At 42.6% G+C, this 27,564-nt stretch overlaps 1 protein-coding gene across 3 annotated transcripts in view; it reads right to left on the minus strand.

The window, feature by feature from the left end:
• Positions 1 to 27,564, minus strand: part of PIK3AP1 (phosphoinositide-3-kinase adaptor protein 1) — a 153,385-nt gene that overhangs the window by 38,969 nt on the left and 86,852 nt on the right. For 2 of the 3 annotated variants that reach the window (XM_073685715.1, XM_073685713.1), the window contains exons 9-13: positions 25,725 to 25,820; positions 23,328 to 23,522; positions 16,249 to 16,308; positions 9,269 to 9,474; positions 4,456 to 4,525 (exon numbers count right to left, since the gene is read on the minus strand). In XM_073685715.1, the coding sequence (XP_073541816.1) occupies positions 4,456 to 4,525; positions 9,269 to 9,474; positions 16,249 to 16,308; positions 23,328 to 23,522; positions 25,725 to 25,820 (627 nt within the window). The remainder of the gene's footprint in view (positions 1 to 4,455; positions 4,526 to 9,268; positions 9,475 to 16,248; positions 16,309 to 23,327; positions 23,523 to 25,724; positions 25,821 to 27,564) is intronic. The other variant, XM_073685714.1, reaches the window with a different exon arrangement.

A 27,564-nucleotide genomic window follows, 5' to 3' on the forward strand; every position in this document is an offset into this window, starting at 1 on the left:
CAGGACCCTGACTGGGCAGAGACACTTGTTAACTCTGTCCCGCTCCTCGTCTCAAGGCCAGAGAGCGAGGGCCGTGAATCTTCAGCCAGCTACAGACTCTTGCTGGACCCTGACAGAAGACCCACAATCAAAGACCTTGAACTTAAGATGGCCTCCTATTATATATGATTCTACAAGGTGCTCTAGTAAGTGTTTCCTCCACCCTCACCCACTACTTGGTTCCCCCTCACTTTGGTTCCCCCCAACTCCTCTATCCCGGCCCGGGACAGCACCCTGGTGCATATTGGCCCCCTACAGGACTGGAGTGGTGTAGTATTGAGTGTGAAGTGGGGTCCTGTGTGATGCTCCATCCTTACCTGAAAGAGGAAATACCACACCTCTATCTGAGGTGCAGTACCCCTGTGGCGACTGAACCCTCAGGGGCGCCACAGCATGGTGATGGAGGAGGTGGGGGGAGATATGGCATGGCAATGGGGAAGGTGGGGGATATATGCATGGTGATGGAGGAGGTGGGGGGAGATATGCATGGCATGGTGATGGAGGAGGTGGGGGGAGATATGCATGGCATGGTGACGGAGGAGGTGGAGGGAGATATGCATGGCATGGTGATGAAGGAGGTAGGGGGAGATATGCATGGCATGGTGATGGAGGAGGTAGGGGGAGATATGCATGGCATGGTGATGGAGGAGGTGGGGGGAGATATGGCAATGATGATGGAGGAGGTGGTGGGGGAGATATGGCAATGATGATGGAGGAGGTGGGGGAGATATGGCAATGATGATGGAGGAGGTGGGGTGAGATATGGCAATTATGATGGAAGAGGTGGTGGGGGGAGATATGGCAATGATGATGGAGGAGGTGGTGGGGGGGAGATATGGCAATGATGATGGAGGAGGTGGTGGGGGAGATATGGCAATGATGATGGAGGAGGTGGTGGTGGGGGGAGATATGGCAATGTTGATGAAGGAGGTAGGGGGGAGATATGGCAATGATGATGGAGGAGTTGGGGAGGGGAGATATGGCAATGATGACGGAGGAGGTGGGGGGAGATATGACAATGATGATGGAGGAGGTGGTTAGGGAGATATGGCAATGATGGAGGAGGTGGTGGGGGAGATATGACAATGATGACAGAGGAGGTGGGTGGAGATATGGCAATGATAATGGAGGAGGTGGTGGGGGGAGATATGGCAATGATGATGAAGGAGGTTGGGGGGAGATATTGCAATGATGATGGAGGAGTTGGTGGGGGAGATATGGCAATGATGACGGAGGAGGTGGGGGGAGATATGGCAATGATGATGGAGGAGGTGGTTGGGGAGATATGGCAATGATGGAGAAGGTGGTGGGGGAGATATGACAATGATGACAGAGGAGGTGGGTGGAGATATGGCAATGATGATGGAGGAGGTGGTGGGAGATATGGCAATGATGGAGGAAGTGGTTGGGGGAGATATGGCAATGATGATGGAGGTGGAGGGGGAGATATGGCAATGATGATGGAGGTGGCAAGGGGAGATATGGCAATGATGATGGAGGAAGTGGGGGAGATATGGCAATGATGATGGAGGAGGTGGGGGACATATGGCAATGATGGAGTAGATATGACATTGAGGGAGGAGGTGGGGGAGATATGACAATGGTGGAGAAGGTGGGGGAGATATGACAATGTTGGAGAAGGTGGGGGAGAACAATGATGGAGAAGGTGGGGGAAAGCAATGATGGGGATGGGAGGGAGCAATGATGGAGGAGGTGGGGGGAGAGCAATGATGGGGATGGGGAAGAGCAATGATGGAGGTGGGGGAGAGAACTGATGGGGAATTATTTGGACATTATATGCTGTTAATATCTGGTCTGGTCATGGTGTGGTGGTATTTCTCACTTGTGTGTGGTATTATTCGGTCACTATGTGGTAGTAATATGTGGTCTGTTCATGGTGTGGTGGTATTTCTCTCCTGTATGTGGTATTATTCAGTCACTATGTGGTGGTAATACGTGGTCTGGTCATGGTGTGGTGGTATTTCTCCTTGTATGTGATAATATTCAGTTACTATGTGGTGGTAATATGTGGTCTGGTCATGGTGTGGTGGTATTTCTCCCTTGTATGTGGTATTATTCAGTCACTATGTGGTGGTAATACGTGGCCTGTTCATGGTGTGGTGGTATTTCTCCTTGTATGTGATATTATTCAGTTACTATGTGGTGGTAATATGTGGTCTGGTCATGGTGTGGTGGTATTTCTCCCTTGTATGTGGTATTATTGGTGTTGGTATAGTGGATTGTGTTGTGTATGGCGCTCATTTGTTCTCTTTGATATTAATTAGGAGAAGATGCTTTATTTCCATTTGTGATTAAATACTTGGAACAAGAAGCACTTACAGGGGTTCTCTGGGGAAAACAAGTAATCACCTCGCCACAGGATAAGTGATAAATTATTGATTAGTGGGGATCTGAATGCTGGGACCTGCACCGATTGGTAGAATGTGAAGCTTTTATCCTCATTAGACTGGAGCTCATGTGTGACTTGACCACGGATCCATTCATTCCCTCAGTGGCTGTTCTTATTTTTATCTGGAAGCCCCAAAGAGAATGAATGAGGCAGCGGTCAGACGTCCCACCTGCTGCTGCATTTCAAAATGGGGATAAGTGTCCTGTCAGGGACAAAACTTCCCCATTCTTCCGATAGGTGCGTTTTCCAATGTTTGGACCCAAACGATCAATAAGTGATCACCGATCCTGTGGATCCCATGGATCGGTGATAACTTGTTTTAACCATAGCACCCTTTACTGCAAACTACCGTAATTGTACATCCCAGTTATAGTGGTCCACTATAAAGGGGATATCGGCTAACAGGTATTTGTATATTGCTGTAGGGTGGGCCCCGAGGATCTATTTCTCCTGTGGGCCCCAGACACCCCAGTCCGACACTGATGGGATCACATCAGGTACTGAAAGAAAAGGTTCACATACTATTGCCGCTCACAAACATTTAATTGGATGATTTTCCCCATTTTAAAAATGTCAGTGTAATATTTTTTACTCATTTGTTTTATTTCGTTCTGTTTATTCTATTTTTAGGTCTTCTGTGAAAATTTGATGCAATTTTAGATAAAATGTATGCAGAAATATGGAAAATTATGAGAGATTCACAAATGTTCAAGTACCATTACATAGGTCTGAAAAAAGGAAAAACAAGGGAAAAAATGCCATCCACAGTGATGCAAAAACGAAAAGAGGTCACCAGTACCACTGCTATTATATACATCAGCTTGCAAGAATTAAAAAAAAGTTCACTCAAGAAGAAAGGGGTAAAGGATTATTTGTTGTATTAAGTAAATATTTTATGTAAATGTGTATGTAAATTAAGTTTCACATATGTAAAATGAAAAAAGCTCTGCAACTCAAATAACAGGCATCTGCCAGCCTTTACACCACTGATCTCAAGCATAATCGGACCTTGTGAATTTTTTATTATTTTCCTGATGACAGTGGAGAAGTGGCCACCAATGAGGAATTATGCTGCATTTTGGCTGGCCAGCTATTAGATGACCACTGATAACTTAATTTATTTATCCCATATCAAAAGGGTAGAACATAACTTGCTGATTGTTAGGGGTCCAACTACCAGAACCCCCTGCCATTCTGAGATCCAAGCTATGGATCCATAAGAACAGGGCTCTACATCCACATCTAAAATGGAGTGGAGGTGTGCATGCCCGACCTCAGATCCATTCATTGTCTATAAGAATGCCGGAGAAAGCCAAGCCCTATACTCAGCTTTCTTCGGCAGTCCCATTGACAATGAATGGAGTAAAGGCCAAATATTTGCACCAATGGTCCATTCAACACGGGCGGCAGAGCCCTGTATTCAGTGTTCCAGAGCCTCAATGATGGTATCATTGGGGGTCCCAGCAATTGGTTGCCAGGTTATCAGCAAGTGAATACTTATGTTTTTTAGAATAACCCTTTAATGACCTGTTTAGACAGTCTGATTGCTCTTGCATGTGTACAGAACCATCAATAACGCAATGGTGATTGCTAGATGGTGATTAGACAGACCAATAAGCGGGAAATGAGGATTCATGGCAATGTTCTTTCATGACTATTGGCCTATCTAAATGGTTCATCAGATAAGCCTAGAAAATGGTAGACAAACTGAAGGAACTGCACGCCTAAAGGCACTTGGAGATGTCAAGGATTTAATGTCAGTATTTCATATCCATTGGTTACACCGCGATAAGTACAGTTTTACTTTAGCATTTCAGGTGAAGACCCTTCATCAGATGTATACGCTATCTTCAATGCCTATAGATCAAAGGGGTCAAGGCTGTGGGGTGGGGTTCCCCCAAACAGAGACAATGAGGATCCAGCTGTATCAATGCCTGCCATGTGTCCAGAAAATGATTCTTAAATATATCGGGTTAGTTCCTTGACAGCTGTCAAAGCATAATTACCTGTAGTTTTTCCTATTTTATTTTCATTACGTCTTCGGGTTATACTATCGCGTAACTTTTTTAAGTTTTCCTGGAAGGAAATGTTAATAAAAGTTATTTTTTTCTTCTAGCTTTTTTATTTCCATATAACAAAAATATGGGGATCACAACCTCAGAACATAAGCTTTCAATGCTGCTTCTGTCCTCAGTAGAGGTGCTCACCTCATACCGAAAGACTCACTTTTGCACCAAGTCAGTCTACAATCTTAATTCCTTCATTCATTTTTAGACTTCTTAATATGCAGTTTTTAGCCTGCTCCTTGTGTCAGCATTTTTACTGTGGGAGTGTCTCTCTCAGTAGTATAGGCTGGTTGTGAGGTCTGTGAATATACAGGGTGCTGCTGTCCTCACTAGCTCTCATGCATCACCTTTTATGTATCATTCTTGGTGCAATTAGCTCTGCATGCAATCTCCTTGCATGCCCTTAGGAAACAGAGACTTTCTTGCTTTGCCACACTCTGGTACAACCCTATCCCCATCCCTGCTGCTATCTTCAACACTAAGCGTAGGGTAGCCAGAGGCTATAAAGCCCATACATGCAGAAGCACAGCTCTGACTTGTGTTAGAAGTTGCAGACCAGTCAGCTTAGGTATAGGACTTACTATAGCAGCCAAATAATGGAAAATCTTGATTTTACAGAAATTGCATCCAGCATGTATTACTGGGAGGAACATGCCAACATGCACTCTGCTAGTGACCTACAACACTATTAATCAGAGCAAAGAGAGAAAGTTTCACTCTCATAGACTCGTCTTATGTATTTAATCATTACACATTTAAAGGGTTAATCATATCTTCATAAATGAATATTGTCTGATAATTTTCATAAACACAAGCAATTTTTCAATTTAATTCCTATTAAAAAATTCAGCCGCTACTTGTCGAGGACCAACCACCTAGAGAACATAACATACACAGCGCTTACAAGCTCTTTACTATTGAGCTCATAAGCACTGTTTTGAGGTTGACCAAGATCGCTGGCGCACACTGTTACCTCCTAATCCCGGTCAGCTTCAGAGCAGTGCTTACAAGCTAGACACCAGTGATGGTCATTCTGCTAGTCAGCAAGCTGTAAACATGACAAGATGAAAGAGTTTCAAGAATGAAAATTTTTACAAGCAGCAAATTGCAAAAGTGCTTGTATTCACAAGCAATACCCAACAATATCCATCTATAAAGATGGGAATAACCATTTACTGGTAAATAAAAAATAGAAGGCATTTCATACAATATTCTCTAAGTGTCATTACAAGGAAAATGATTGGCCTGACCAAAACTTCCCAAAGTGATATCAGCGGCTTCTTTTTTTCCCAGAGCCAGGCTGCTTACAATTTACTGATCACTAGAATGACCTGAGAACCACAAGGCAGCAGTGCTGACAACTATTCTACATTGCCCCACTTATACTGTATGTACAGTCATAGGAAAATCTAAGTACACCCACTTTCAATTCTATGGTTTTACATATCAGGACATAATAGAAAAATTATCTGGTCTTAAAATTAGGGAAATACAACCTCAGATAAATAACAACACATGGCAAATTACACCAGGTTATTATCTATTTGCCAAAAACTATCCCAAAATGCAGAAGCAGTGTGTGAAAAATGAAGTAACCGCCATGAATCATTAGCTTGTAGAGCAACCTTTAACAGCCATAGCTCAAAGTATTTTTTTGGTATGATTTTCTCTAACATCATTCTGCTTTTATAACGGTGGCCACACTTGCTGACGAACAATTAATCTAAGGCATTAGGTCAGCAGCACCTGGTTGCTATTTATTGTCACAAGGAGGTTTTCTCAATCAGCACCAACTGTCATGGCAGCGTCAGGATCTGTAGATTCCAGATTCTTACATTCCTCCTTGTAACTCCATTGTTAGCAATGATCAGTGCAGGGTGACTTGGGCTTCGACTCTTAGAGCTGCAACTCCTACGCAGGGTAGCAAGAGTTAATCTTTGCTGGGCTGAGGTTGCTGATAGCCTTTGGTCACATGCTAAGGGAGAACCAGTCAGGTCTGTGCTTTCCCTATTAAAGCTGTTGTTTGATTAGCCCTTTCCTTTTTCCCTTGGTGTCTTTATATTACTTTGTTGCCTCTTTACACTTTATATTCCTTTGTGTATTGCCCTGAGAGAGTGCTTAGGGATTGTGCTTCTGTTTTACCCCGTCTGTCTACATAGGAAGGAACGAGACCCAGGCATCTCCACCTTCAGAGTAATCATGGGGACAGGGATAGCTAGGGACCCTAGCCTGAGGGTCAGTTTAGGTGCACATCTGCCATCCCACAGTCACACTGTGACACTTATCATCTTAATTCCTATGAAAGCAGTAAGGGTGTACTTATTTTTTAACTCACAGCTTCTGCATTTTGGGCCTAGTGTAACATACCTGGCGGCGTCCTTGCATGGTGGTCCATCTCCCACTGTGCAAGAGCGCGCACTTGATCTCCAGTCCAGAATGTCTCTCTGGCTTCCCTCCTTGCTGTCTGTTTGTCTGTTTTGGCTGCATAGGGCGACGCCTGCTGAACTTCCTGTTTCTTGTGCCTGCTGCGGACACGCCTCTGTTGCACCTTCAGCCTATTGCTGTCCATCTTTGGGTATTTATACCACCTTCTTCCTCAAGATGGCGCCTGAGCATTGTGTCCTGTCAGTCGGCTTTTTGTCTCTGACGTGCCAGGTCCTATCCTGTTTTCCTGCCTGTTCTCCAGTTCTGTGTCTGAACTGTGGTCTGTTCTTGTGAACACGCTTCTAGCCTGTTCTTTCGCCTTCTAGGGGCTGTATTCCTAGATCTGCCTGTCTGTGCCTTGCGGTATCTGTTCCCGTCTGAACAGAGTCCTGTTTGTGTCCCAGCCTTGCTGTATTTGTTCCCGTTTCTCTGTTTCCAGTTGTCTGTGCCTTGCGGTATCTGTTCCCGTCTGAACAGAGTCCTGTTTGTGTCCCAGCCTTGCTGTATTTGTTCCCGTTCCTCGGTTCCTAGTTGTCTGTGCCTCGTTTCTACTTTTGCCTTTTCTCCCTTTTCCCTCTTTGTCTGTTTTCTGCGTCTTTCTGCAGAGTCTGAACTTGCTCCTAAATTCCTTCTCGTCGTCTCTGTACCTCTGTTGTGAATTTAGTGTACGCTCGCTACTTCTTTGTAAGTACTGTGTGTGCTTCTGGTTCTGCCTTTCCTTCTCCGTCTGTTCTTTGTGAACAGAGTCCTATCCCCCTGCCTTGTCTGCCGCTCTGCGGTTTCCGCTCTGCTCCTGCCTTGTTTGCCGCTCTGCGGTTTCCGCTCTGCTCCTGCCTTGTTTGCCGCTCTGCGGTTTCCGCTCTGCTCCTGCCTTGTTTGCCGCTCTGCGGTTTCCGCTCTGCTCCTGCCTTCTTAGCCGCTCTGCGGTTTCCGCTCTGCTCCTGCTTAGCTTGCCGCTCCTGCGGTTTCCGCTCTGCTCCTGCCTTGTTTACCGCTCTGCGGTTTCCGCTCTGCTCCTGCCTTGTTTACCGCTCTGCGGTTTCCGCTCTGCTCCTGCCTTGTTTACCGCTCTGCGGTTTCCGCTCTGCTCCTGCCTTGTTTACCGCTCTGCGGTTTCCGCTCTGCTCCGGCCTAGTTTGCCGCTCTGCGGTTTCCGCTCTGCTGCGGCCTTCTTAGCCGCTCTGTGGTTTCCGCTCTGCTCCTGCCTTGTTTACCGCTCTGCGGTTTCCGCTCTGCTCCTGTCTTGTTTGCCGCTCTGCGGTTTCCGCTCTGCTGCGGCCTTCTTAGCCGCTCTGCGGTTTCCGCTCTGCTCCTGCCTTGTTTACCGCTCTTGCGGTTTCCACTCTGCTCTTGCCTTGCTTGCCGCTCCGGCAGCCCCGTCCTGCTCTGCTTCTGCTCGCTGCTCCGGCAGCCCCGTCCTGCTCTGCATCTGCTCGCTGCTCCGGCAGTCCTGTCCTGCTCTGCTTGTGCTCGCTGCTCCGGCAGTCCCGTCCTGTTCTGCTCTTGCCCACCGCTTCGGGCATTCCCTCTCTGCTGTGTTTGGCTACCGCATCTGCGGTTCTGTTTCTGTGACCCAGTCTGTACTGGGTCTTGTCCTCTCTGTGCTCCAGCCCGTCCTTTCGGCCAGTACCTCCCTGCCTGCATATTCGCCTGTATCCACCCGTCTGCATACCTGCCGTGTTCGCTTATATCCACCAGTCTGTGCCAGCCTAACCTGCCTGTTCCAGTAATCCCTGTGTGGGTCAACCCCCGTGTCTGGAGTTTGACCTGGAGTAGCACCTGGTCCCTCTGCCCGGTTTCTCCCTGGTGCACTGGCGTCGTATGCCGTCGTGCCATCTTGGTCGGATCGGCCAGATACTTAGTCAAGCCCCTCCAGGCACTCTCCGGTTCATGGTCCAGTGGAACCACTTCTCCCGCACACGCCAGTCAGTCCGGGCGTGTGCATAACACCTAGTATATACTAAATATATACTAGGCCAAAAATATACTAAATAAATAATAACATGGTATAATGTGTAACACGAGGTTGTATTTACCTAATTTTAACATCTTCTAAGGACCAACTTTTTCTATATTAGGTCTCAGTATGTAGAACATAATGCGTAAAACCATAGATTTTCCCTTAATACTTAGTATGTCCCATAACTCTATATTGCAAAAGGTTGAAATTGCTATTAAATTGTATATTGGAGTGCGTCCAAAAGTAGAGCTTTATTTTGGCTGTACATTTACATTTCATCCATATTTTTCTCATCCAAAATAGGTGGTATATTACCTGTCCCAGGTACTTGATTTAGCTTCCCTCTATGTATTAACGCCTGCTACTTGCCTGCTGGAATTTGAAGGAATCCGATCTTCTCTTTTGATTCATCTGCCACTCTTTAAACTCAAGTACAGCGTCATCCACACTGATCATTCCCAGTTTGACACGATTCTGTAATGTGATTAGTTCTCGCTGTCCTGGGGTTTTCATTCCAACAAACGGGTCGTATACACTTGACTGCGGTCGGTCTCTTGTCAGATTGCCACTTGCTTCTTGAAATAGGAAACACATTATAGAACTGTTATGAAGATGATATTATCTTATGGTTTAAGAAATATAGCCCAGTGGGAGAGAAGTTTGATCTACATCTGCTATCAAAGAAAAAGCAGCTTTTATTCTTGTACACAGGTATCACATTAGCTGTATTTTTTTCATTGCATTTTTAGTGTGTTTTTTTACTTGCAATCTCATATACTCATTGTGGGAACTTAACCCAAGTTGGTCTTGATGGTGTTTTCACACGAGAACTAGTCATTCATGTTTTTTTTCTAGCAAATAAAAGTTAGACGAACTGCAGTGAACTGTCTTTTATCAGGTTAGGTCAGTTGCAGAACAAAAATAAATACTGCAAAATTAGGAATCCAGTTACAGATACCAAAAGAGCAGTGAAAAGCAAAATATATTCACACATCAATATCCGTGTACAAATTCAACATTTATTTAAACCCCGCAAAGCACCACTTCGGTACGTTTTTTTAATTTTACCCCCCTGGAGTGGTATCATTAATGTATGTTCACTGTGTGTAGTGAAATACTTGGTTGCTGTTTTCTTCTATTCCCTGTGCCGCTCCAGTCGTCTTCTGCAGGTTGTGATCTGCTGGATCTCTCCAGTGTTTGCTGGGCAAGCCAGAAGTCACGTTTCAATATAAGGTCTTTGAGAGCCAGAACGAGGATCTCATAGACTAACATTGACAACTTGTGACCTCCGATCAGTCAGAAGCTGCGGTCACAAGGTGAAAGGAGTGGGAGCGGCGCCGGGAAGAGCAAAAACGGCAGCGGGTAAGTATATTTAGAGGGGCAGGGAACTTACACTAGTGATACCACTCCGGCAGTAAATAAAAAAAAGACTGCGGAGTGGTGCTTTAAGAATTCAGTCTATTTTGAGGCTTTAGGACAGAGTTGTCTTTTGTTTTTCCATCACTTCCAATATCAATAGTTTGTTTTTAGCTGTATAAAGGTTGTTTCTGAGGAAAGGCCAATTAAGGACGTGAATCTGTATTTACTTCATGACACTGATGATGACTGACATTATCTAATAGGCATATACTTTATGGCAGACCTGGGGAACTTATTTTAGATCCCTGACCACTATGGTAACCAATCCACACCCTGTACCCTCTTTATAGACGGAGGCCATAATGCATCCTCTGCATCAACTTATTGAGCAGATTTTACAATGGGCTGATGCTACCAAGAGGTGGCAGTGTTGCCTGTAGGAATAATACATCATTCATTTCCATTTGTGCCTGGAAAGAAAACTTATAATCTAATAGGTTGCTTTGGACGTCACTAGAACCTTTTGTCAGACCAGTTGATATGAAAGAGGCCAAATGTCATTTAAAAATGGCGAGAACTGCTGGGTAAAAGGGAATGTGTTGTCAGAAAATTACTTATTGTTTAAATCAGGATTTGAGCTGCATATATTTAATAAAATGTGGCAATACATATATATATATATATGTATGTGTATATATATATATATATATATATATATATATATATATATGTATGTATATATATATATATATATATATATATATACACTGCTCAAAAAAATAAAGGGAACACTTAAACAACAGAATATAACTCCAAGTAAATCAAACTTCTGTGAAATCAAACTGTCCACTTAGGAAGCAACACTGATTGACAATCAATTTCACATGCTGTTGTGCAAATGGAATAGACAATAGATGGAAATTATTGGCAATTATCAAGACACCCTCAATATAGAAGTGGTTCTGCAGGGGGGGGACCACATCTCAGTACCAATGCTTTCTGGCTGATGTTTTGGTCACTTTTGAATGTTGGTTGTGCTTTCACACTCGTGGTAGCATGAGATGGAGTCTACAACCCACAGAAGTTGCTCAGGTAGTGCAGCTCATCCAGGAAGGCACATCAATGCGAGCTGTGGCAAGAAAGTTTGCTGTGTCTGTAAGAGTAGTGTCCAGAGGCTGGAGGCGCTACCAGAAGACAGGCCAGTACACCAGGAGACGTGGATGGGGCCGTAGGAGGGAAACAACCCAGCAGCAGGACCGCTACCTCTGCCTTTGTGCAAGGAGGAACAGGAGGAGCACTGCCAGAGCCCTGCAAAATGACCTCCAGCAGGCCACAAATGTGCATGTATCTGCACAAACAGTTAGAAACCGACTCCATGAGGGTGGTATGAGGGCCCGACGACCACAGATGGGGGTTGTGCTCACAGCCCAACACCGTGCAGGACGCTTGGCATTTGCCACAGAACACCATTGGCAAATGGTTGCCAATGGCAACTGATTGGCAATCCATTGGCAAATGATTGGCAAAGTTTCCACTAGCGCCCAGTGCTCTTCACAGATGAAAGCAGGTTCACACTGAGCACATGTGACAGATGTGACAGAGTCTTGAGATGCCGTGGAGAGCGATCTGCTGCCTGCAACATCCTTCAGTATGACCGGTTTGGCAGTGGGTTAGTAATGGTGTGGGGTGGCATTTCTTCGGAGGACCGCACAGCCCTCCATGTGCTCGTCAGAAGTAGCCTGACTGCCATTACGTACCGAGATGAGATCCTCAGACCCCTTGTGAGACCATATGCTGGTGCGGTTGGCCATGGATTCCTCCTAATGCAGGAAAATGCCAGACCTCATGTGGCTGGAGTGTGTCAGCAGTTCCTGCAAGATGAAGTCATTGAAGCTATGGACTGGCCCGCCCGTTCCCCAGACCTGAATCATGTCTCGCTGCATCCACCAACGTCACGTTGCACCACAGACTATCCAGGAGTTGGCGGATGCTTTAGTCCAGGTCTGGGAGGAGATCCCACAGGAGACCATAAGCAACCTCATCAGGAGCATGCCAAGGCATTGTAGGGAGGTCATAAAGGCACGTGGAGGCCACACACAATATTGAGCCTCATTTTGACTTGTTTTAAGGACATTACATCAAAGTTGGATCAGCCTGTGGTGTGTTTTTCCACTTTAATTTTGGGGGTGACTCCAAATCCAGTCCTCCATTGGTTAATAAATTTGATTTCCATTGATGATTTTTGTGTTATTTTGTTGTCAGCACATTCAACTTTATACAGAACAAAGTATTCAATGAGAATATTTCATTCATTCAGATCTAGGATGCGTTATTTGAGTGTTCCCTTTATTTTTTTGAGCCGTGTATATATACAGTATGTATATATATACAGTACAAACCAAAAGTTTGGATACACCTCATTTAAAGATTTTTCTGTCTTCTCATGACTATGAAAATTGTACATTCACACTGAAGGCATCAAAACTATGAATTAGCACATGTGGAATTATACACTTAACAAAAAAGTGTGAAACAACTGAAAATATGTCTTATATTCTAGGTTCTTCAAAGCAGCCACCTTTTGTTTTGATGACTGCTTTGCACACTCTTGGCATTCTCTTGATGAGCTTCAAGAGGTAGTCACCGGAAATGGTTTTCACTTCACAGGTGTGCCCTGTCAGGTTTAATAAGTGGGATTTCTTGCCTTATAAATGGGGTTGGGACCATCAGTTGTGTTGTGCAGAAGTCTGGTGGATACACAGCTGATAGTCCTACTGAATAGACTGTTAGAATTTGAATTATGGCAAGAAAAAAGCAGCTAAGTAAAGAAAAACGAGTGGCCATCATTAGATGCAGTTGAAGTTCAGACTTTCAGCTTTCATTTGAGGGTATCCACATTAAAATTGGATGGAGGGTTTAGGAGTTTCAGCTCCTTAACATGTGCCACCCTGTTTTTAAAGAGACCATAAGTAATTGGACAGATTAAATAATTGTAAATAAAATGTTCATCTCTAGTACTTGGTTGAAAACCCTTTGTTGGCAATGACTGCCTGAAGTCTTGAACTCATTGACATCACCAGATGCTGAGTTTTCTCCTTTTTGATGCTCTGCCAGGCCTTCACTGCGGTGGTTTTCAGTTGCTGTTTGTTTGTGGGCCTTTCTGTCTGAAGTTTAGTCTTTAACAAGTGAAATGCATGCTCAATTGGGTTGAGATCAGGTGACTGACTTGGCCATTCAAGAATATTCCACTTCTTTGCTTTAATAAACTCCTGGGTTGCTTTGGCTTTATGTTTTGGGTCATTGTCCATCTGTTGTATGAAATGACAACCAATCAGTTTGGCTGCATTTGGCTGGACCTGAGCACACAGTATGGCTCTGAATACATCAGAATTCATTCAGCTGCTTCTTTCCTGTGTCACATCATCAATAAACACTAGTGACCCAGTGCCACTGGCAGCCATGCATGCCCGCGCCATAACTCTTCCAGAACTGTGCTGGCTTTTTTAGATGTTTTTTTAGCAAAGTCCAGTCTAGCCATTTTATTCTTGATGCTTATGAGTGGCTTGCACCGTGCAGTGAACCCTCTGTATTTACTTTCATGCAGTCTTCTCTTTATGGTAGATTTGGATATTGATACGCCTACCTCCTGGAGAGTGTTGTTCACTTGGTTGGCTGTTGTGAAGGGGTTTCTCTTCACCATGGAGATTATTCTGCGATCATCCACCTCTGTTGTCTTCCGTGGGTGCCCAGGTCTTTTTGCATTGATGAGTTCACCAGTGCTTTCTTTCTTTCTCAGGATGTACCAAACTGTAGATTTTGCCACTCCTAATATTGTAGCAATTTCTCGGATGGGTTTTTCCTGTTTTTGCAGCTTAAGGATGGCTTGTTTCACCTGCATGGAGAGCTCCTTTGACCGCATGTTTACTTCACAGCAAAACCGTCCAAATGCAAGCACCACACCTCAAATCAACTCCAGGCCTTTTATCTGCTTAATTGAGAATGACATAACGAAGGGATTGCCCACACCTGTCCATGAAATAGCCTTGGAGTCAATTGTCCAATTACTTTTGGTCCCTTTAAAAACAGGGTGGCACATGTTAAGGAGCTGAAACTCCTAAACCCTTCATCCAATTTTAATGTGAATACCCTCAAATGAAAGCTGAAAGTCTGAACTTCAACTGCATCTGAATTGTTTTGTTTAAAATTCATTGTGGTAATGTCTAGAACCAAAATTAGAAGAATGTTGTCTGTGTTCAAATATATATGGACCTAACTGTGTATATATATATATATATATATATATATATATATATATATATATATATATATAATCACAATGTTTAGAAAAAAAATAAAAATCCACTGCCCAGTTGGGCTCTCTTTGACTTTTACTTCCTGTCTTTTCAGGAAGAGTTTACAGGAGTTTGCAAGACTATATTGACAGGCAACATTTATATACAAAGCTGATAAAACAGGATCCACCAATCTCAATAGGTAATTTCACAGCTCACCCTCCCTTCACAATGACCTTTTCACACTCTCATTAGACGCTTAAATACAACAGATAGCCTCAGAGACCATTCATTAAAGGGGTGGTCTGAAACAATTTTTTTTTTTTTTAATATTCTTTTTAATGCACAGTGACAGTGCGCTCCTTCCCCGACTCTGATAACAAGTGACGAGCAGGCAAGAAAGTGCACTGTCAGTGCAGATTGTAAGAAGATTACCCGGCGAGCAGAGACCAGCCCCGCCCCAATAAATGACCTTGTGGGGTCGTTGCTTGTCTCAGCTCGCCGTGTTCTCTCTAAAATGAGCACTGACAGTGCACTCTCTTGCCAACTTGTCACTTCAGTCACTTCTCATCAGAGATGAGCGCATTGTGAATGTGCATTAAAAAGAATATTGCACAGTGACAAGATCCTACTGTGCATATGTCGGAATTGACAACTGATGCATGCTCAGTAGCACAGACAGACATCACTAAAGGCTTGTGCAGATGGCCGTACTATCTGTACAAGTGCGATCTGATTAAACATCGGATCTCTCCCGGACTAATGTTAATTAATGGGGCCGTGCACATGTCTGATTTTTTTCCTCTGACACAGCCTGTCTGAGGAAAAAAATCGCTGCATGCCCAAGTTTGATCTGCTATTCGGATCGTGCTCGGCCATGCAAGTCAATAAGTGCGTGGAAATCATTGGACTGCACTCGGATGACATGTGAGTGCAGTCTGATTTCTACGCACTGAAACAATGTAGAAGATGGAGGAATTTTGTTCTCCATCTTCTCCTCACTGTATGCTCCAATTTTCACATCCGAGAGAATTGGATCACACTATACTTACCACAGCCTCTGCCTCCTGAGGTCTTCTCTTTTGAGTATTCCAGCATGCAGTGGGGGTGCACAAACAAAGTATCTTCAAACAGGAAGTAGTTAAAAAATAAGACAATAGCATATTGAGGGAATAATAGGGAATTTTTAATCAAAATAGATTAGAAAATAGATAAGATTGTTACATTAAATAGACAGACATTTAGGATTAAAATAAATGTTAGGTTTGGACCACCCCTTTACGGCTAATGCGCATGTGTTGTTTCCTGAAACAACAGAAAGTTCATCTAAAACATCTTCAGTGGCCAGTGTGAAAATTGCAAGATTTTCATTTTTATTTTTTATAAAGATTGTAATATGAAAAAGAATTGCCCGAAAAAATTATTTTAACACAAAAACTGATTTAAACAATGGTCATTTCTGATGACACATTCCCTTTAAATTTTCCAATACAAGACCCATGTAATGAAGAAACCATATTTCACTTAATATTATCTAACGTGCTGCTCTGTTATTAATTTAAGGAACTAGTTATAATTTTAAGTTCTGCTTCTGCTTCTGTACGTCCATAGATTACTCAGCCCAAGCCTATAAATCATGTGTTATATATATCTATAGATTATGAGCTGTAAATCATTCTCATTCACAAATATACTCACCCTTTGATGGATTTGAAGATTCCACATAAACATTCTCTTCCCTCGTTGGTCTTATAAAAACTAGAATAGACAAAATTATTTTGTATAATTACCTTTACTCATTTAAAGGAACATTCCAGGTAAAAAAAAACAACAAAAAAACACATTAAGGGTCTAGTTATAGGTTACTTATTTTTGGAGTCACTACGCCTCAGGCCCTGCACTAGGAAAAACCCACATGTATCAGTATTTCTGCATTGTTTTCATGTCAGCTAAGAAAAATGATGAAATACATAATAAGAAACATTCTGTGAATTGATCTTCACACGATATATATTAACCATTTCTTGGTACTTACTGAGGACCACAGGTTTTTTTTCAAAATGTTTCCTAAAAATGTGCAAAGTTGAAAGTAATAGTTAAATTTCCTGATTCCCCCCTACGATACTTTGACATCACATTCTAGCAAATTTTAAGAAGACTAAAAGTGACCAATGTAATCAAATGGTATACATTCTATTCCTCCTTAATGATTGAAGTCTCTACAGCCTGGCATTACTGGGGCATCCTATAGATTCGCCTCTGAGTACGCCACACCTGTGGACATATCCCTTTTTCTACTCTATTTAACTATATTTTTCTACCATTGGGTATTCATTTTGCTACATTATTTTTCAGCACTGATGTTATCGTCGGTATGTTTTGCCGATTATTTTGCAGTGTCCGTAAGTACCTATGTTAATATGGTTATTATTTACTAGCTCTTTGGTGATATTTGAATATATATTGCACTTTTTAGTATCTTGCTCTACCCAGTGAAGGTCGGCTAGGTTAGGGCTTCTTATCATGGTATACACTGTAGCTGGTGTCCTGGGTTCAAATTCCACAAAGGACAATATCTGCATGAAGTTTGTATGCTCTCCTCATTTTTGCGTGGTTTTCCTCCGGTTTTCTCCCACACTCCAAAGACTTAGTCATAGGGAATTTAGATCATGAGCCCCAATAGAGACAGTGAATGATAACAATGTCTGTTACAGGGAACCTGTCATGTCCCCAAATGTTATTAGGCTGCAAATATGGGGATAATCTGCAGGTTAATAGTGTTACAATGCTGTACGGCTGCCTTCCTGAAAGGGCGGCTACCGGGAGAAAAAGGACTTTATTCCTCCCGGGAGCTGTCGGTTTTCAGTCATAGAGGCGCAACCTGTGCGGCTTCAGTCACCGCTCAGTTCACAGTAAGCGGCAGCTGTTACTATGCTCCATCACTGACTGACATATTGCTCTGCAGCACAACTGTGGAGCTGGTCACTACTCACGGACAAGCTATGAGGCTGTATAGTTAAGAGGTTCAGGATCAGATACCAAGAAGGATCATCATAAATAAAGGGATAAAGCAAAGGCGTTGTCAGAAAACAATTCGAGGTCAGAATTCCGGGAAGGTAGCAGATCAAGACAAAGGGGTAAGGCAAAAGAACAGTCAAGCCAAGGTCCAAGGTCGGGCAGCAAAGATCCAAAACAGGAACACAGAGAACAGAGCAAGCACACACTATTTGAGCAAAGCTACACCTGGCACTAATTGGAGGAAGAGAGCCAGCTAAATAGCCAAGTAATCACTCAAATAGCAGACACATGGAGGGAGCCCAGCACGTCCCGGCCCTGATTGGATGGTTGAACTGTCACTCAACATACTGACAGCTCAGCACGCTCCTGTCTTAGATTGGATGGCTAAACTGTCAATCACTGCTTCCAGATACACCTATAGGCAGAATTGTGACAATGACTGTGCAGAATGAGCTGTCAATCAAAGTGCAGCAGCGTGTTCACTATGTACTGTGCGGTGACTCACCGCTGTGGCCACGCCTCTATGTCTGAAAGCTGGTGGCTCCCGAGAGGAATAAAGCTAATTTTCTCTTGGTACAGGAAAGCAGCATTGTAATGCTATTAACCTGCAGACTAACATTATGTCTGCACCTTAATATCATTTGGGGACCCCCAGGCTCTCTCTAAGCTCTGTGGAATATGTTAGCATAATAAATACATATGCACAGTGGTGCATTTCAGGTGTTTTAATGTAACATTGCTGTATGTGGATCTATGATTTATTAATAAAATATTTTGCACTGTTTATATAAAAATAATAATTAAAAAAAAAAATCTGTAGCGCTAACATATTCCACAGCACTTTACATTTAAGCGGGGACATGTACAGACAATAGAGACTTCACAAAGTAACACACAGTTCAACAGTTACAGGAGGACTAGGGGCCGTGCTTGCAAGCTTACAACCCATAAGGAAATTATATATATACTTGTGAGTGCGCAGCTTTTTTGCATACAACCTCTGTTTTTGCTGTTTCTAGTTACCAGTTACAGTTAAAAAATGCATAAAAAGAAAAGTACAAATTCTTACAGAAGCCCAGAGGTCTTTTTTGACCTTTTGAAAACATTTTTTTTAAAACACCAAATACTGTGATAAGAGTATGATCACAAAGAACTGAAGAGAACTATAACAATCTTAAAAAATATATTGTTTATAAATGTAAAAAACTTACAGATAATAAAACAGGGAATACCTCAAACTAAGGGACACATAAAATACCTGGACTAGATTCGTAAGACCTAAGGAATAACTATGAAGGATATGGTTGCAAATAATCAACTTTTTTTGTGAGCACAGTAGCATCCCACTGTAGAGCACCGCTTTGTACCCATTTTTATTACATGTCAAGCTAGCCATATTATCTCTACACACACTCTGGTTGTTTAAGCTGCTTTCTGTACTAATAGGATTAAGTTTAAGTATTCTTAAAATTGCCTTTGCTTGTCAGTGAACTTATTAGTTGTGGGTGATCTTCTTTATCCCAAGCAAGCAGATTTCTCAGGAAAAGATAGAAAGTTTATGTTAAAGTAAACAAACGTTTCAGGCTTCTCTTTTTTTAATCAAGCAGGCAAATAAAAATGTTTGTCTTAAAATGAGGAAGTGTGCATGAATACAGGCTTTCACTGTCGGTAACCTTACCTGTGCTCTTTGTGAAGTATATACAATTACTTTTTAAACCATAATTTCCAATCATTTCATTTTTAGTGTATGGAGGTATGGGCATACGACTTTGTAGTGGATCGAGCACGTAAATGACTCTACCTGTCCTCTTAAAGGGAATCGGTCAGCATGTTTTTGCTACCTCTTCTGATAGCAGCATGATATAGGCAAAGAGACCCTGAATCCAAGGATGTATCACTTAGTTTACTGGTTGCAGTGTTCTGACACAATTAGAGTTTTTAGATTTAGCAATGCAGCAGAGCTGAGGAAGCTAACCCCGCCCACACCAGGCTCTACACAGCTATAGACAGTGAGGTGCTTATCAAAGGAAGGGCAGAGTCAGACCGGGAGGTACGCGCTACTGTGTCCTAGCAATGATAAGCTCCTGGTGCTAAAACAATCATGTTGCTAATCATGGTGCATAATCACTATGCTAAAACAATCACTCTGCGAGACCCAGCGGCTTTAAATAGCGGTGATCTCAGTCACCGCTCTTCAGACCCACCGGGTCTCACAGAGCGCATCGAGAGCTGGCAGTGGCTGCTGCTAAAAGCCTATGGAGACACAGAACGAGTCTCCATAGGCTTTTATCGATGGAATCGGGGAACACCATGGGAAGCTCTGGACTACGTCGGACCTGAGTGGGACCTTTATTTTCTAATAAATTGGGAGAATGGGGGGCAGTGTCTTGTTTTTATTTCTCGCTTTTTATGTTTTTCAGGTGTCCATTTGTGGACTACGTCGGATTCGGTGGAAAACGGTGGATTTGTATGTTTTTTTTTTAAATAAATTGGTGAACCAGGGAAAGTGTCGGGAAGTGTTTATTTAAATAAAGTATTTTTTTGTGTGTGTTTATTTTTTTGTTTACTGGGTTAGTAATGAGAGTGCCTGATAGACATCTCTCCATTACTAACACCAGGGTTTGATGCCAGCTGTTATTTTGGACAAATCACAGCTGACATCAACCCGAAGCCCCATTACCCCGATTGCCACCGCACCAAGACAATCAGGAAGGAAGAGCCGGGCAAAGCGCCATAATTGGTGCACCTAATGTGATGAGCCACTTCTGAGGCGGCTGTAGGCTGGTATTTTTAGTCTGGGAAAGGCCAAATAATCATGGACCTTGCCAGCCTGATACTATCAGCCCCAGCTGTCTGTTTTACCTTTGCTGGTTATCAAAAATAGGGGGGGTCCCCACATTCAGGCCCGGCGTCATTACCAGGCGCACCCGGGAAAGTGCCGGGGTCCTGAGCAGGGGGAGGCCCACTCACCATCGGGCACCCCTGTGCGCTATGGGACCCGTGAGCTGTGTGGTGCCGGCACCCCCCCCCTCCCGCTCAGGGTCCCTTCGGTGGCTGCTGCACTGTGATATCTCAGGTCAGAGGGCGCGGTGATGTCTTTCCATCACGCTCTCTCCTGAGCCGTCACAGCGCAGAGCGGAAAGACGCCAGCGACGCTGGCGTCCAGAGCTGAGCAGCGGCAGCAGGTGACGAGTGAGGTGAGTATTTGATTTTTTTTTTTTTATATGTATGGAGGCATAGGGCATTATATGGGGGGAGAAGTGACATCCTTCATGGGGCATTATATGGGGGGGAGATGACATCCTGGATGGGGCATTATATGGAGGAGAGAGGTGACATCCTGAATTCTGCATTATATGGGGTGGGAGAGGTGACATCCTGCATGTGGCATTATATGGGGGGGGGTGACATCCTGCATGGGGCATTATATGTGGGGGAGTGACATCCTGCATGGGGCATTATATGGGGGGAGGAGAGGTGACATCCTGCATGGGGCATTATATGGGGGGGTGACATCCTGCATGGGGTATTATATGGGGGGTGACATCCTGCATGGGGCATTATATGGGGGGAGAGGTGACATCCTGCATGGGGCATTATATGGGGGGGTGACATCCTGCATGGGGAATTATATGGGGGGGGGAGGTGACATTCTGCATGGGGAATTATATGGGGGGGAGAGGTGACATCCTGCCTGGAGCATTATATGGGGGGAGAGGTGACCTCCTGCATGGGGCATTGTGTGGAGGCCAGTATTCTGTATGGAGTGTTATATGGGGGTCAGTATTCTGTATGGAGAGTTATATGGGGGCCAGTATCCTGTATGAAGCGTTATATGAGGGCCAGTATCCTGTATGGAGCATTATATGGGGACCAGTATCCTGTATGGAGCATTATATGGGGACCAGTATCCTGTATGGAGCATTATATGGGGGCCAGTATCCTGTATGGAGCATATATGGAGACCAATATCCTGTATGGAGCATTATATGGGGACCAGTATCCTGTATGTAGCGTTATATGGGGACCAGTATCCTGCGTGAAGCATTATATGGGGACCAGTATTCTGCACGGAGCGTTATATGGGGTCCATTATTCTATATGGAGGAATATATGGGGCCCAGAAAACTGTATGGAGGACTATGTGGTGCCCATTATACTGTACAGAGCACTATGTGGGGTCATTATTCTGTATGGAGCAATATATGGGACCCATAATACTGTATGGAGGACTATGTGGTGCCCATAATACTGTATGGAGGACTATGTGGTGCCCATAATACTGTATGGAGGACTATACTGTCCGGTCTGCACTGTACTCTGCGAGGATTCGCCGGTTTCTGAGCTTTTGTAGAATTTACAATAGATATCGCTCATGTAATGTAAGAAACGAAAGCTTTGGCATTGTACTATATATATATATATTTCTCTGCGGTATCTGTGCATCATGAATCATGGTATGTGTTAAAGGGGCCCACTGAGACTCTCGCCCAGGGCTCACAAAAACCTTGAGCTGGCCCTGCCCACATTATTATTTTTTTTCTATTTAATTATTCATTTATTTATTTGTTAAACAAGCCTAAAAGCTGTAGAATAAACTCCACATGAAAGGCACTAAAGGGTGCAAGTTTGTAATATGTAGGGGACTTGTGAAATGACATAGCTACACGACATCAATTCTATCTATCTCTCTATTCAGAGGGTTCCTGTGCTTGGCTGATGAAATTTCATGGGTACTTTGCGATAGGTGCGTAAAAAGCAACAGAAATAACAAAGCTGACTTTATCTGAGAGCTTTGTCATCTTAACCACTGCCTATACAGAGCATATACGGCCAATGACAAACTCATCCTGACTGCTCCATTCTGCACAGTAACCTGCAACACCTACTGAGATTTCTAAGTAATACCTGACTGTTTTAGTAAATTGGCTCACAGTCCTCCCGGTGAGCACGCAATGTGCATCACTGCACTCTAATAAGAGATGGCAGTGGGGGCAAAGGGCAAAATTTGGCACCCCCATAGAATTTGGCGCCTGGATCAACCATTCCTTTGGCATCCTCCATGCTATGCCAATGACTATAAATGCTGAAAATTCCTTTTCCTTTCCCAGGATGCATTGAGCCTATCATCATCCAATTGCTAGTCTGCCTGCAGTAAAAGCCTGCCCCTCTCTATTATGTCTGGGTGTGCCTTGAAAAACAGGAGAACAGGAGCAATGGCACAAAGACCCTCCTCTATTCCTGTAATCCATCTCAGACTCTCTACTCCTAGAAATAGATCAGTGACAGCTAGTTAGACGGAAGCGAGACACCTGATACCTTGCACCTTGGAGCAATATTTTTGGGGTTAGAAAACATAATTGATAAATATACAGATCTGCAGATTGCTTACTCAGAATATTATCTCTCAAAGGAGAAAGGTTTTTTTGAAAGTACTGTGAATATTTAAACTGAATTTTTCATAAAATATAACAATATGAAATTTTAAACTACTTTTTTTGCATTCATTTTTGTATATCTTTTTACACTGTTTAGACCGGCCAAAGATTGGCATGAATTGCATATTCCCAAAATAAAATAACAATTATTGGCCAGAAAAAAATAAAAGAAAAGGAACAGATCAATTTATAAATTGATTTTTATAATTTATGTTCATAAATTGTTCCGCCAGAAAATCAGTGTTAATACTGTAAAATTTACCAACATTACTTAAGGTATACAAAAAACACCAACAACCTAAAATTGCAACTTAAACTTACACTGTGCAATGTACGGCTGTGTATCTGGTAGTTGCGACGGTCTTGGAACAGGTACAGGAGGACGATATTTTGCTGCTGCCGAGGATTGTTCTGTATCACTAACTATCTCATAAAGTGATTCCCCAACACATGTGTCATATACACCTTTTCCTGCACTATCATAATCAAAATCATAATAGCCGGCTGCGTTGCTTCCTGGATAGAATTAATACAAAAAAAAAGAAATAAAACAAATACTTCATTAAAGGGGTTTTCAAAAGAACAAAGTACATTTTAATTAATAGATCTTGGAATAAAATAAGATCCACATTTGGATGTGTTTTAAAATATCGTTGTTTTGTTTGTATGTACGCAGCGGTGTGGGGGGGTCTTATTCCGACCCCTTTTTTGGTGATGTCATTGTGTGTTGATTAGATTAAAAAGTAATCACCTTTGTTACATTCCCCATACCTGTTTGACCCGTTGAAGTGAGTGTCAGCGTGAAACGGCCGTCGTCAAGAACAGCATGACATATACCCCCCAGCTTGTGATGTTTTTAAAGAAGAAACAATAAAGAAGCATTTTAACACAGTCCGGTGAGTGCCTTCCACTTTTCTTGAACTATTCACATTTCTAAAAATGCTCTTGACATGAAATTCTCACCAGATGTCAGTAACAACCCATCCAATCCACACAGGCAAAGAAATCAAACCCTAAATGTCCATAAATTAAGTTATGTGTAATAATGAGAAATGACACAAGGGAAAAAGTATTAACCACATGAAGAAAGAGAGATGCAAAAATCCAAGGAAAGTCATGACACCAGCTGAAATCTATCAGTAATAAGAAAGGAATCCTGCCACTTAGTGAAAAATAATATCAGCTGATTCATCTGATGGCCTACAATAAGGTGTCTCATTACCAAGGTGCCACACAAGAAACATCTCATGATGGGTAAAACCAGTGAGCTCTCTCAGGACCTCCACAATTTTATTTTAGCAAAACCTACTGATGGCATTGGTTACAGAAGAATTTCTAAACTACTGAAGGTTATAGGGAGCACTGCTGGGACCATAATCCGGAAATGGAAAAAATATCATTTCACCATAAAAGAAGCCACGACTAGGTGCTCCCCGCAAGATTTCAGACAGAGGAGTGAAAAGAATTATCAGAAGAACTGTCCAACAGCCAAGGACCACCTGTGGAGAGCTACAGAAAGACCTGGAATCAGCAGGTCCAATTGCTTCAAAGAAAACAATAAGTAATGCACTCAAACATGGCCTGTATGCACGCTCACCACGCAAGACTCCATTGCTCAACAAAAAGCATGTTCAAGTGCGTTTAAGGTTCGCTGAACAACATTTAGATAAGCCTGTGAAATACTGGGAGAATATAGTCTGGTCAGATGAGACCAAAATTGAACTCTTTGGATGCCCTTATACACACAATATTTGGAAGCCAACTGGCACTGCATATCACCCCGAAAACACCATACCAACAGTGAAGTTTGGAGGTGGGAACATCATGGTGTGGGGCAGTTTTTCAGCATACAGCACTTGCAAACTTTATATAATTGAAGGAAGGATGAAACGACAAAGGTACCAAGACATTCTTAATAAAATGTTGCTGCTGCCATCTACCAGGATGATGAAGAAAGGATGAACATTTCAGCAAGACAATGATCTCAAACACACAGCCAAGGAAAGTCTCAATCTATTTTAGAGAAACAAAATATAGCCAATAGAATGGCCCAGCCAATCACCTGACCTGAATCCAATAGAAAATCTATGAAAGAAACTAAAGCTCAGAGATCATGGAAGGAACCCAAGGAACCTTCAGGATTTGAAGAGCGTTTGTGTGGAAGAATGGACCAAACTCACACCCGAGGAATGCATGCCACTAGTTTCTCCATACAGGAGGAGTCTTGAAGCTGTCATTACCAACCAAAGCTTTTGTATGAAGTATTAAATACATTTCAGTAAGCGTGTTCAATACTTTTTCCCTGTGTCATTTCTCATTATTACACATAACTTAATTTATGGACATCCATGGTTTGATGTCTTTGTCTGTGTGGATTGGATGGATTTTATCGACATCTGGTGAGAATTTCATGTCAATAGCTCCTTTAGAAATATATTTACTTAGAAAATTGGTGACGTGTTCAATACTTATTTCACCCGCTGTAGCTCCCCAATATATGAACTCATAACAGAAAAATGCTGCCTGAAATTCTATATGTTAAAGCCTTATTCCCAGAGTTGCAAGTTATCCTCGATCTATAACTGGGACACCCAAGAATCCCAAGAAAGGGACTCGGTAGAGCCTTGTCTTCTGGATGAAGTGCATATTATTCCACATTACTGCTGGAAGTGGATAGCAATACTTGCAAAGGTAAACATGCTAAAATGTACAACTTACCTTCTAGGATTCTGCGTAGCATTGAGTCTTTCTCATGAGGAGCTTGGTTAATTGATGATAGATCAAGATCACCTTTCATTTTTGTCATATCCATATCTATAAAAGATTTAAAGGAACAATAATCAATGGCCAAAAAAATCTGTTATCCCTTCTTTTATCTTGTCGTCTGTTCCTCTCCTTTGATCATATTTTGTTCCATATTGCAATAAAAAATAAGTTTGATATATAGTGTGTATATATAGCTACACTTCACAACATTGAAATTGCAACACAAAGAAGGAAAAGACATGAAATTATAGAAATCACAGGCTGGAGAGACATAATAATGATAGGCAGATGAAAAAAAGAAACAAAATTTTGAAAACATCCTGATTTATTCAGTACAGAGTATGAACGACATGTGCAGAAATCACTGCACTTACACGTCTTGGCTGCTATCACTGAGCTTATTAATGGTTGGCTAAGGAATGTTCTGCCACAATGAATGCACTTTGGCAAATCATCAAGATCCACAGCTGGCAGCTCCCTGTGCAATTGCCGGTCAATGACCTCCCAGATTTGCTCGATGGGAGACAAGTCCAGGGATACTGCAGGCCATGGTGGCATGTTTAGACCACGCAGGCTACTCACAGTAGCACGAGCAACATGCGGTCTGGTGGTGTTATGTTGAATAATGGCTGTTTTTTTGTTTTTTTTTAAATTTTGTCATCATTTGCATATGACGTGTGATTTCCAGAATTCCAAGAGTTTTTCTTCTTGGTGATACAATTTGTATGGATTGTATATAAAATGAAGTCAGCAGACCCTAATACTGACCTGGTGTCAGTCAGTGTGAGGGGATGCATTTACAGGCGTCGCTCTATATACACAGAGCGGTGACTGAACCCGCGCCGGCACCACCGCCCATGACTGAAACCCGAAAGCTGCTGGGAAGGATAACGTTCATTTCCTCCTGGGGCTCTAAAGGCAGACGCCAGACAGGTTCAGAACACTACTAACCTGCAGAATAACCCCAAATATGCAGGTTAATAGCGTTTTTTCATGTGACAGGTTTCCTTTAACACAGAAATGCTCATAATACATATACAATAGTTAGCAGATATACAAGTGAATAATATATTGTTCATCAATTCATCATACATTTTATAAACATACAGTCATGAACAAAAGTGTTGGCACCTTTGAAATTCTTCCAGAAAATGAAGTATTTCTCCCAGAAAACTATTACAATTACACATGTTTTGTTATACACATGGTTATTTCCTTTGTTGTGTATTGGAACAACACAAAAAAAAAAGAGAGAAAAAAAGGCAAAAATTGGAGATAATTTTACACAAAACCCAAAAATGGGCCAGACAAAATTGTTGGCACCCTCAACTTAATATTTGATTGCACACCTTTTGGAATAAATAGCTACAATCAATCGCTTCCTATAACCGTCAACAAATTTCTTACACCTCTCAACTGGAATTTTGGACCAAACTTCTTTTTCAAATTGCTCCAGGTCTCTCATATTTGATGGGTGCCTTCTCCTAACAGCAATTTTACGATCACTCTACAGGTATTCAATGGAATTTAGATTCAGACTCCTTGCTGGCCACTTTAGAACTCTCCAGTGCTTTGTTTCCATCCATTTCTGGGTGCTTCTTGAAGTATGGTTGAGGTCATTGTCCTGCTTGAAGACTCATGACCTTGGATGCAATCCCAGCTTTCTGACACTGCGCACTACATTGTAACCCAAAATCCTTTGCCAATTTTCAGATTTCATGATGCATTGCACACAGTCAAGGCACCCAGAGGCAGAAAAACAACCCCAAAACATCTTTAAACTTCCACCATA

This window comes from Phyllobates terribilis, unplaced genomic scaffold, assembly GCF_046119375.1.
Source record: "Phyllobates terribilis strain yellow unplaced genomic scaffold, ASM4611937v1 Scaffold_5__5_contigs__length_657084704, whole genome shotgun sequence".
In the NCBI taxonomy this organism is placed as follows: domain Eukaryota; kingdom Metazoa; phylum Chordata; class Amphibia; order Anura; family Dendrobatidae; genus Phyllobates; species Phyllobates terribilis.